Source organism: Coregonus clupeaformis, chromosome 18 (genome assembly GCF_020615455.1).
Source record: "Coregonus clupeaformis isolate EN_2021a chromosome 18, ASM2061545v1, whole genome shotgun sequence".
NCBI classification, from domain to species: domain Eukaryota; kingdom Metazoa; phylum Chordata; class Actinopteri; order Salmoniformes; family Salmonidae; genus Coregonus; species Coregonus clupeaformis.
Genome location: NC_059209.1, coordinates 32,069,116 through 32,081,467, shown reverse-complemented (window position 1 = coordinate 32,081,467; position 12,352 = coordinate 32,069,116). Strand labels below are relative to the sequence as shown.

The following is a 12,352-nucleotide window of genomic DNA, read 5'->3' as shown; positions in this document are numbered from 1 at the left end:
TGGTGTGTGTCAATAAAACATTATATTATTATTTATGACCTGTGTCTCCCTACCCACTTCCTCCTGTGATCATCAACAAATGCTCTAATCAATGACAGCTGGCAGATGCCAGATCAAAAGACTAGGGGGAGAATGTTAACACAAATGTCCCGTGTCTCTCATCCTCTGTGCATGAACATCTAATTGTATCTATGTAAGGGCGTGCAATTGGGAAAAGAACACAAAGTGCGTGCAAAACTAACATGAAAGACAGAACGTTTCCCAAATTCCCAGATTTATCCCATTCAACTAGAGACCGTGATTCCTGGTCCGGAACTATTGTTAAGATGTTCGGAGCTACTGCAGGAGGCCAGGGATCATGATGGTATTTGCTTTGAGCTAGAAATGCTAATATTGTCCCTGCAATGATGGTTTATGGACTCACAATGAATGATCAACACTTTTGAATGTTGCAATGCAATCCAACATAGTGTACTGTAGCAATCCTCGCTATATGAGCTATGCTACAATTCCCAACTATCAGGGTATTGGTGAAATGCGTAGGGTTTTTGCCCCGCCATTCGCAACATTTTTAACAAGTGTATTTCTGCCCAGTCCAAATATAACCCCTTTCCGAGCTACTAGAGTGCGACCTTTCCTTTAAACGAATTGCACTGAACACACACAGTGCTGCTGTTGGCTATACCAACTCTAGCTAGTCTACTACTACTTCAAGGATTCGTAAAGGTATTGTCATCTTTCATCTTCTACGCATTCACAGGACTTCACTTGTGAATGTTTGAATTCCCTCCAAGACACCCATTTTGCAATAACAGAAAATAGGGGCCATAATCTTTTATCAAAGTGGGTCTACACATTTCTGGAACGGGAATGCTCTTTGACATAATGTGATCCAGCTTTGGGAAACAAGTGGAAAATGACTGGAGGCTAAACAATTAATGACTGCTTCTTCTAAGGTCTGGTGCAACACACATGGCTGTAATGGGCAGCTACGGAGAGAGCAGGGGGAGAGCGACACATGTGAGAGGGTTGGTGTGATCCACAGGATCCTGATACTGCTCTCTGATGCATCTGTGGTTTTATTGTAATACGGGAGGCTGGGGTATGTTTATATTACTTGATCATCCCACTCTCTTTCATTGCTGAAGAAACTGCGTCACATTTAACATGATACAGTATGTGTATTAGCTAGATAAACGTACTTTCTTGCTTCAGATCAAAGTAGGCTTCCTGGGACTTTTTCCAGGCTACTCAGTCCGCTCAATGAGATATAGGCTCGGCTCTGCTCTGTTGGTGCTCTACCGCTCCCCTAGAGGTCGCCAACACGTTCATAGATAATCTCAGCCGATATCGGATTTGTTGTTGAAGGAAGTGGCCCTAACAGAAATATGTTGTAATATCCGTTCTAGAACAGAACTAGCTAGCTTGCTGGTAAATATGAATGTGAGGTATGGTGAGTGAGACCAAACTAAATAATTTCGTAACACGTCATTGGAATTGCCAAACCACCTCTTTTTTTCGAATGGTTTTCTGTTGCGCCTCACCGAACAAGTCGTAGCACAAACAAGCAAAAGAGATGACTGAGAATTTCGACCGAACTCCAGGCGCAGGTAGAGTCCGTATAAAGCCAAGAAGGCCCGGCCTCGCAGATGTAGGAGACTCCACATCTGTTTTCAACGAGAGTGAGCCTCTACGGCAACCTCGGACGTCTCCACCTTTGACTGAGAACACAAACACTAGTGAAGCTATCGGGGGAGGTAAGATTTGATGTCAGACCAACTATGCCTTTACTGTTAATTTAGCCATTTGTTTTAGCTAGCTATGCGTGTTAACATGTTAGCTAGCTAGGTAGGTAGCTAGTGTGTGAAGAAGTTACACAACATTCTAGCTCGAGGGCTAGAGCGCGCAAAATGCCCTGTTCGTTTGCACAGGCCTGCTGCTAGTGACAACCTAGCAAACTTGCAAACTATCGTCGTTTTAAAACGCCCCTAGAAGAATTGAATCCCTCTGACAAATTACCTAAGTAGCTAACTAACTAGTTGCACCTGTTACTAAATGAAGCGCAAGGACGGCGGCCAAATCACGTCACATGACAAGCTAGGTCCCTGCCACCGAGTGTCCCTGTTACAGGGCAAGCACATTACCTAATGTGCCACTCAGACCTCTATTGCTAGCTACGTGTACTTAAAATAAATCTTAATTTGCTTCCTCAGAAAGCAGAAGACCAAGCAAACCCCACCAAGTCATTCACAACAACAGCACTCCTGCCTCCAAAGTGAAAAGTGTGGAGACTCTGGTGAAGACCTCCATTCTGTCAGCCAATGCACTGGAGTTCTACCCTGCCAGCTTCTCCCCCTATGAGGTGCGAAAGCAGTGTTCCCCCAGTGATCCTGGAAACCCAACCAGGGTGCAGGCTTTTGTTCCAGTCCAGTACTACTAACACACCTGGTTCAATTAGGGTAATCACCAAGCCCCTTATTAAATTAGATCTGGTGTGATGGTGCTGGGTCGGAACAAAAAGTCTGTACACCCTGTAATAATGCATAATGATAATGGGTTGCCTAGTGTCTCGGCAACTGCACTTCACCTCATCCACTACTAATGAGTAGCTCTCAGCTGGAAGTACTGGCAGTAGCTACTAGCTAGTTTCTATATTTTTCACCAATCCTTGATTACCTGTATTCTCCATTTTAGGATGGTAGTGATGGCTATTATACTGAGACGACATTGGCTGAATTGGTTGAGGAGTTTCTCAGCCACCTAAACTCCTCGCCGGGGTCCTTTGAGATGGACATTGAGTACATAGTAAACATGCTGAACAGCTGGGTCACTACTGAGGAGACGCTGCAAGAACTGGTGGAACTCATTTATACACAAGTATGTGTATCAACACACACACAGTTCGGTCATCTACGTGCTTATTAATTTAATAGCGATGTCTGTACTGTAGTTTACTGTATTTTGTTTTACTGTATTTTTTTTCAATTTGTTCTGTTCTGTTGTTCCATTTTGTCTGTTTTTGCAGTCTACTGCTATCCCCAATTTCTCGTACACAGGGGCAAGGCTCTGTAACTTTCTGTCTCATAACCTCGTACTCAGCCCAGCAAGTGGAAACTTTCGTCAGCTGTTACTTAAACGGTGAGCTTTGTTAATATTAGAAAGTAACATCTTATGATTTCATCACAAGCTTAATCCTGATGCTTCACCACAAGAAACACTTGTAGCCATTTATACAGAAACCCTGTCTCTCACTCTGTATCTGGGTGCTGTAGGTGTCAGACAGAGTATGAACAGAGGGATGTAGCGGTGCGGGGGGACCAGGAGACACAGAAGAAGTTCCATGCCTATGTGCTCTTTCTGGGGGAGCTCTACCTCAGACTAGAGGTGAGTAAGAGCGCCTTTGTCCTGTCCCAGTCTTTTGGGGGTATTTATGTGTCTGTGGGTCTGTTGAATTGAGCTGAATTTTATTATTATTATTTGGGTAAAAACATATACAGCAAAATGTACATTGTATTCCAAGAGAATAGCACTTAAAAGTATTAATTAAAACACTTGTTTCCAAAGTGACACTTGATGGTAAAAACAATTTCCATTTCAGCTCCTCACAACTTTGACACTTGCCTCCAATAACCCAACCTCCTTCCATAACTCCTCCCCCTAGATCCATTTTGAGTTGATAATAAACCCTAGAGGATGACTGAACCTGACCTCCTGTATAATTGATTGTATCAGGTGAAGAGTGCAAAGGGGCCTCCTTCCCGTGCTGAGATCCTGCTAACCGCCCTGAGGGACCTGATGGATGCCCTCTTATCTAACCCAGTGGACGGAAACCTAATCTGTGCTGTCAAACTGCTCAAGGTGATTTCGCAAGTTTTCTGATCTCTAAAGTCAAGCTGGTTCAATGTTCCACGTCATCTGTGGTACAGTTATTTACCTTCTTTCAAGAGAAATCTGCAGGCTACAATCCCAAGTGAATGGAAAAGATTTTATTGTATTACAATGTAATAATGTTTATATTGTCAAGTTTGTTATAATGTGCAAGACAAATTCCCCTTTGTTACATTAACTTTTATCTGTGATGTCATCTGTAGTTGACAGGCTCGGTTCTGGAGGATGCATGGAAAGAAAACGGGAAGTCTGACATGGACCAGCTAACCCAGAGGATTGAGAACATCTTACTGGACTCCCAGTGCAGCAGGTGCGTGTGTGTATGTGAGATGAATGAAGTAGCAATGACCAGAGACTGGCTGCTTTGTGTTTAGTAGACACTCTGTCAAAACTACCTCTGCCAAATGTAGAAGTCAAATGAAAGCTTCTTAGATTGGATTAGATAGAAACTGGTCATATGAATGACTGACTGTGTCTGTTGTGTGAAGGAGATGTTGTTGATGCCGAGTGAGTGATTGAACAAATTAATAAAAGACAGTCTGTGTGTCCATCAGAGATGTGAAGCAGATGTTATTGCGGCTGGTGGAGCTGAGGTCTAGTAACTGGGGCAGAGTCCACGCTGCTGCTGCTGCCGACGCTACACCTGACAATGACCCCAATTACTTTATGGTGAGGAGTTGGGGCTAGAAATCAACACTACTCCCTCCATCTAAGCTTTTAAACTTCTCAAGTTTCAAGCCAGCTCCCAGCTTTAACCCATGATCCAAAAGGAATTGGCACGATCCACCATTTTGGGAAACTGGTTTAATGTTCAAATTGAATTTCATGCCTACTAACCTTTTCAACGCTGTTCTTTGTGCGTTTCTCCTCTCAGAATGAGCCTACGTTCTACACTGCAGACGGCACTCCCTTCACCGCAGCCGACCCTGGTGAGTATATCACCATTATTCATCAAGGTAAAACCCTGCAAACGCTTTGCATTGTCCTTAAATGTATGTTTTGGTGTTACAGAATATTCAGAAAAATACCAGGAGATCCTAGATAGGGAAGATGACTATTTCCCAGAGGATTGTGAAGAGAATGGAAATGAATCGTGAGTATTGCTAAATGACAAATGTATTAATTGTCTATACAGTGATTGGTTGTGGTCATGTTCTTTGCTCTTTCAGTTGACTTGGTTGGATGTGTTTGAGTCATGATGGTACTAAATATGTATCTGTGGTTCTAGAATATTCCTCTAATTCTATAATGTTATTCTGTAGTTGTAGAATATTCCTCTGTAGTTATAGAATATCCCTCTCTAGTTCTAGAATATTTATTTGTGGGAGCCAGTCAAACACACCAAATAGGTCAGGCAATCCAGTGCCGTTGTTACTAATACAATTGTAGGATTGGTCTTGTCATGTGTCCATATGCCAATGTCACCAAGGTCACATGACCTGAGAGCAGCGTGAGGTCGTTGACTTGTGGGGCCAGTGTGGGTCAGTGTGATTGTCTAGCCCACAATGCAACAGGGGAAGCCAGAGCCTCCTATTCAGAGTAGTCAGCAGATGGACCAGAAAGGGGGGTTAGCTTACCCCTTTCTCACTCAACTGTGTGTGTGTGTGTGTGTGCGCCTTTTGGTCTTTAGTGGTACACTGAACAGCTTTTGAAATAAACCTGTAAATAACCTTAATGAATTTGCCTGCGCTTTGTTCAGTTCATTATTGATCTTAATGAATATACATCATTGTTTGTGTTCCAGATCGTTCAATGACGAGGATGAGATGGACCCTGAGATCGAGGAAGCTTTTGAGAAGTTCTGCCTAGAGTCAGAGAGGAGACAGCGACAATGAGACCAGCATGAGAGTGCTGCGAGAGACTGAACTGGCACATACCTTTCGTGTTTGACTTGCTGGAATGTTTGCGACTGGAAAAAATCAAAGAACAAGCGATATGTTTTTTTTTTGGGGGGGGGGGGACAATACAGTGCATAGTTTGCTCTTCGTGGCACTTCACTTACAGGTTTTTTTTCTGGCTGGGATTTGTGTTGGTTGGAAGATATGGTACAATCAACTGGATCAATAATCTGCTGAGTTATACCGACTGTTTTGAGTTTGGCTTTTTTGGGGGGTGGGGGAGTTCCTTCTCTGCTTTTGATTATTTCAGAAAGACGTATTTCCCTTGCTCTTCATCTTAATGCCGCAGGGGAAATGTGTGCTGTGGATTTCAAACACTACTACGGCTGTGTTTACACAGACACCTTAAAAACCCAACTCTAGATATAGAAAGAAAATCAATATTATTTTCCGACTGTCCACACTCAGTTTTACATGTGACCCATATCAGATTTGCGCATTTACACTGATGTAGCCTCTGAAGTAGCACACGGATTAAATGCTATTACTGTTACTTTACATTTTGGGGTGGTTGTTCTGATGACTGCAGGTAATGTGCCAACAAACAAAAAACTTCTGAGCAAAACTCTGATCTGAGCGTCCAGACTGAGGTCACATATAGATAATCAGAATTGTATCAGGATTGAGATCCACATATGGATGTGGTATTAATCTGAAGTCAAAAGATCAGATTCCATGGGGTTTTGTGCTGTTTACACATTAGGGGAAATAGCAGATGGGTGTCAGATGTGCAAATAATTGACAATCTGAATAGGCTGCTATGTCATCAAATGTGTGTGGAGTTTGATTGCATATTAACTGTATAATCAATGACAACATAGGGTTCAGCTACAGGGAATACTGCAGGGGCTTATTCAGTTGGAGGCAACACTCAGACTATTGCAGATACAAATGTGATGTATAGAACGGATACTGCACTGCATCGGATGTTGCAACAGGGTAAATAAATACAGTGTTCAAGAGAATTGTCTGTTCTATATAGTACATCTCTGCTTTCAATGTTCTGAATGTTGCACTACTGAACTCCAGGGCCGTTTGTTAATTATACATCTGAGGAGTTGGCCATTTATTTCAGTTTGATGGTCAACCACCCTTTATCAGGCTATGCATTTTAAGGTGGTGGATTTGTGAAACTAACAAATGAGCTTCAAATACTGAATACCAACAAGTGGCAGAAAACTGGCCATAAAAGAGAACTCAAATGTTGCTTAAACTTTAGGGGTGTTTTTGTTCTTTCTTTTACAGGTTCAAATTAGCCTTTTTAGAATGTTAAGTTATTTAACAGAATTGTTGAGTAGTACTGTCTGTTGCTGGGAAGTGGGAACGGTATTGTTTTGAATCCAATTTGTCAGTTGAACACGGCTTTAAACCTTTTGCAGTAGGCAGTTTGGAACTGTGATTAAGAAACCACTGCAACATAAATCTCTCAGGGTGGATTCCACAGCAAATTTAAAGTTGTTTTTACCATCATCAATTGATGAAACACATTAAAAGGAATGTTTGTTTTATAGTTTGTAAATATTCACAGTATTGTTTGTCTGCAATAAATTATTTATAATATGAATATTTCACTGACACTAGCTAGACATCCATCATTGGTGACAGATGTTCATGCGAATATTCTAAAATCTGCATAAAGAAGTACACACAAAATGTACTTTTTCGCTTACATTTTCAATTACTGAATAAAATCTAAAGTTGAATGTGTTTCCATCACATTTTCAACTCTACCGATAGTTTAGTCACAAATATTGTTGCGTTAAATAACAAATGTGCCTACTCTGGTCTTGGCATGTGCGCTCCAGCCAACATCTCGCAGATGCTGTGCGGGTAGGCTAGTCTATATGATGAGATTACTATGGATAAGAGCGAGAATATTTATATTTGTCAAACGGCAGTCATGTTCAGTGGTGGAAAAAGTACTCAATTGTCAATTAAGGTAAAGATACCTTAACAGAAAATGACTCAAGTAAAAGTGAAAGTCACCCAGTAAAAAAATTCAGTAAAAGTATTTGGTTTTAAATATACTTAAGTATCAAAAGTAAATATTGTTAAAATGTACTTAAGTATCAAAAGTAAAAGTATAAATCATTTCAAATTCCTTATATTAAGCAAAACATATGGCACCATTTTCTTGTTTTTTTATTTACGGATAGCCAGGGGCACACTCCATCACTCAGACATCATTTACAAATGAAGCATTTGTGTTTAGTGAGTCTGCCAGATCAGATGCAGTAGGGATAATGTGGTCCTCTGTAGCTCAATTGGTAGAGCATGGCGCTTGTAACGCCAGGGTAGTGGGTTCGATCCCCGGGACCACCCATACGTAAAAATGTATGCACACATGACTGTAAGTCGCTTTGGATAAAAGCGTCTGCTAAATGGCATATTGTTATTATTATGACCAGGGATGTTCTATTGATAAGTGTGTGAATTGGACCATTTTCCTGTCAAAATGTAACGAGTACTTTTGGGTGTCAGGGAAAATGTAAGGAGTAAAAAGTACATTATATTCTTTAGAAGTGTAGTAAAGTAAAAGTTGTCAAAAATATAAATAGTAAGGTACAGATACCCCAAAAAACGACTTACAGTGCTATGAAAAAGTATTTGCCCCCTTTCTAATTTTCTCTACTTTTGCATATTTGTGATACTGAATGTTATCAGATCTTCAACCAAAACCTAATATTAGATAAAGGGAACATAAGTGGACAAATAACACAAGAATTACATATTTATTTCATAAACAAAGTTATGTAACACCCAATTCCCCTGTGTGAAAAAGTAATTGCCCCCTTACACTCAATAACTGGTTGTGCCACCTTTAGCTGCAATGACTCCAACCAAATGCTTCCTGTAGTTGTTGATCAGTCTCTCACGTCGCTGTGGCCCACTCTTCCATGCAGAACTGCTTTAACTCAGTGACGTGTGGGTTTTCAAGCATGAACTGCTCGTTTCAAGTCCTGCCACAACATCTCAATTGGGATTAGGTCTGGACTTTGACTAGGCCATTCCAAAACTTCCAATTTGTTGCTTTTTAGCAATTTTCATGTAGACTTGATTGTGTGTTTTGGATCATTGTCTTGCTGCATGACCCAGCTGCGCTTCAGCTTCAGCTCACAGACGGATGGTCTGACATTCTCCTGTAGAATTCTCTGATACAGAGCAGAATTCATGGTTCCTTCTATTAAGGCAAGTCGTCCAGGTCCTGAGGCAGCAAAGCATCCCCAAACCATCACACCACCACCACCATGCTTGACCTTTGGTATGATGTTCTTACTGTGGAATGCAGAGTTTGGTTTTCACCTGGCATTACTGGAACCATGTCGTCCAAAAAGTTATACTTTTGAATCATCTGTCCATAGAACGTTCTTCCAAGAGTCTTGATGATCATCCAGGTGCTTTTTTGGCAAACTTGAGTCAACTTTTTGGACGAGATGGGTCCCATTATGCCTGGCGAAAACCAGTGGCGGCTGGTGAAAAATATTCTCGGTGGGGCTGTGCCATACTTTTTTTTTCCTGTAACCATCGCGATATATTTTAACACAAACTGCAGGACAGCAGTGCTCAGTGAAACATTCAGTAATTATTTAATGCCAATATTAAAAAGTTGAGGCATTCTTACACAAAAACATATTACACAAACCCAAGCCTTTCATTTGCATTTAAAGTGAACTTTTCACCATTGGTAGTAAACAGGCAACGCAACAGGCATGCTGTCAGAACAGAGTGGAAAGTGGACAATAACATGAAATTATTATAAAGTTTATAGGAAATCTTACACTGTATAAAAGGATGTATAATATAGAAATGGATATCAAGTGGATGAACTCAAACCTTTGACTGGAAGAATAGCATACAGTATTTTATGATCATACTAAATGTGACTAATTGTTAATGTGCTCCAGAACTGCAACAATTAATTGATACAAAACAACATATATACAGTAATATTAGCAAAGACACTATTAAGACTTTCTAGAGTACCATATATAACTGGATTTTTTATGCTAAGGTCAACTATATACAAAGAAACATGCGGCCAGAGCTGCTCTGTGTGTGTGTGTCTGTCATCTTATTTGTACAGGAATTTTGCCCGTCTGTCCTTCTGAGTGGCAAACCTCTCAATGACCCTTTGATTAAAGTCAGGAATGTCCCTGACAAGTTTCTTCTCCATGGAGAGCATGGCCAGAGCGTTCAGGCGATCCTGTGTCATGCTGTTTCTCAGGAAGGTCTTGATCCTTTTCAGTGTAGAGAAGCACCTTTCTGACTCAGCAGTTGTCATGGGTGTGGTGATGAGGATCTTGAGGAGGCTGGCAGTCTCTGTGAAAGTGCTCTGAAGGTTGTTCTCCATGAAGAACTGGTACAGGGGCACTGCACCACTACAAGCCTTGAACTCACTGTTCTCATAGATGAGGGACAGTTCGGTTTTGAGCTTGGCCTTGTTCAACATGGGGGTACGCCTCCACGGTTGTTTCAAGCGCTGTATCGGGGAACTTCACACTGTGTTGTGGGAACAACTCTCCGTGCAATAGTGTTGCGCTGATGAGGTGCTGGGTGAAGGAGAACCTCTCTTTGGCATGACTCAGGATGGTATCACATACCTGTAAAAGATACATCATCAGCTTTAATTTGCAATTAAGCTATTTTGATGCAAGTGATCCTGACTGACACATGCCTATGTCCAACTCAAGTATATGATTACCAAGGTGCTGATTGTTCAGGGTTTTGGCTACATACTACCAGGCCTGAAAAAAAGTTCTAGGGGGAAACACTGACAATTACATCACAACTTACCTCTATAGCCAACCTCTGTTGTTCTCCTGGTCCCAGCATCCTCCGTCGCTTGATGGGCTGTTGCTGCTCGTCAGATGCGCTGTCCCCACACAAAGAGGGAATTGAGGCCCTGGGTCCAAAAAATAAAGTTTAATTTGATAACTTGCAATCAGACTTCTTAACTCACTGTAATTCCCCCTCAACACACAACCAGTGACTTTTATATATATATATATATATATATATATATATATATATATATATATATAGACAGACAGACAGACAGACAGACAGATAGTGTGTATATACACACAAACTATGTCTAGTAACTGCTTTTAACCTGTGATGTACATAATTAACTGATGTTATTACGTTTTAAAGCCTTTTTCTATTACATTTGTGAGAGGGATGCAACATCATTTTGTTCTGCTGTGCACTTAGCAATAAAGTTAATCTTCAATAACAACTAGGCCTCTTCTAGAAATTGACCTGGTGGACACCTGAATAATTATTACAAACTGTGTAGTACTTTCCTGCATTATTATCAACGTCTGATTGTGTCTTCTCTTTCCTTTTAAAATACTAAAACAAATATAATTGTGACGGCTCTATGATAATCACTCACTTTGATGACCAGACACATTTAGGCTTTTAAACTGTTGTAAGTGAACTATTCATCTTTCTAACAACATCTTTATCAGCCAATAGTAAATATAGTTATTTACCTGATTGTTAGCATGCTGTCTGTGAACCTCTGGACAAGTGCTTTAATGAAGACAGGGTCGATGTTCCTCTTCTGCAGCTGGCTGAAAAGCATGTCCACATTTGGCATGATCTTGTGGAACAGTGCCAGGGAAAAAACAGAAAGCCTCGTCTTCGAGCATCCTCACAAAGCCCCCCGCCTCTCTGACAGTCGGGGCATCAAAGTTCCCAGAGTCTCTGATGGTCTGGAAACACGTTAGGAGGTCATCCCTGTACTCGTACACAGTGTTTACAGCGCGACTGTGGAAGTTCCACCGTGTTGTAGAGGCTCTGGGGAGTCTATGCGCAACCACTTCGTCAAGCACGGTGGTTCGCTTGGGAGACCTGGAGAAGAAAGCAGAAAATCCTGCAAGGTCGGAAAAGAAAGTGCCGATCCTGGGGATGCGTGAAGTAGCCTGCTGCATGATGAGGTTCAGCTGATGTGCATAGCAGTGGACGTAGTGCGCATTTTCGTACACATCCACTATTTTACGCTGCACTCGCGGTGGCTCCCCTCATCACACTTGCTCCGTCGTAAGCCTGGGCAATAAGTTTGGCCTTTTGTCCATGTGAGAGTATGGTGCTGAGCCTCTCCAGCAGCGCTGTAGCGATGGTGTCGGCGGTTGCGTTCTCGATCAAAATGAACTCGAAAAACGCTCTTGGACGTTACTTTTAGCATCGATGTAGCGTATCACAAGCACCAACTGGCAGTGGGTGGAAACGTCAGTCGTCTCGTCAGCTTGAATGGCGATAAAATCAGCACTCTTTACTTCCTCCAGGATGTAATCCTTAAGCACTGACAGCATACAGTCCAACAGCTCGTTCTGTATCGTCTTTGACGTGCCCTTAAAAAACAGTAGCTGTCTTCAGGTGCTCCTCCAGCACACTGTCGAGGGAGGCAACAAAATCCACTAAGCCCCGGAAAATGCCGGGGTTGTCCGAGGAGTCAGTCTCCTCGTGCCCACGCAAGGCCAACTCAAAAGCCCCACAGAACTTCACACAATCGATAATTTTGGATAGAATGTGCCTGTTTTTATCCACCTCCTCATTGT

The 12,352-nt window shown here is 41.7% G+C and overlaps 1 protein-coding gene across 1 annotated transcript; it reads left to right on the top strand.

The window, feature by feature from the left end:
• The first annotated feature begins 1,390 nt into the window (after nt 1-1,390).
• Nucleotides 1,391-7,361, top strand: LOC121581860 (polyadenylate-binding protein-interacting protein 1). Its single transcript, XM_041897240.2, has 11 exons — nt 1,391-1,757; nt 2,214-2,362; nt 2,695-2,877; nt 3,026-3,138; nt 3,273-3,384; nt 3,733-3,858; nt 4,092-4,198; nt 4,443-4,557; nt 4,763-4,817; nt 4,900-4,981; nt 5,633-7,361. The coding sequence occupies exons 1-11, from the start codon at nt 1,577-1,579 to the stop codon at nt 5,721-5,723; spliced, it is 1,314 nt and encodes a 437-aa protein (XP_041753174.1). The 5' UTR covers nt 1,391-1,576; the 3' UTR covers nt 5,724-7,361.
• Nucleotides 7,362-12,352: the final 4,991 nt, after the last annotated feature.

Bases quoted from the DNA above. Each gene is read 5' to 3' on its own strand.
- LOC121581860 (XM_041897240.2), top strand. From the start codon at position 1,577: ATGACTGAGAATTTCGACCGAACTCCAGGCGCAGGTAGAGTCCGTATA. The intron at 3,139-3,272 runs GTGAGCTTTGTT...TGGGTGCTGTAG, and splicing joins CGTCAGCTGTTACTTAAACG to GTGTCAGACAGAGTATGAAC. The intron at 4,982-5,632 runs GTGAGTATTGCT...TTTGTGTTCCAG, and splicing joins GAAGAGAATGGAAATGAATC to ATCGTTCAATGACGAGGATG.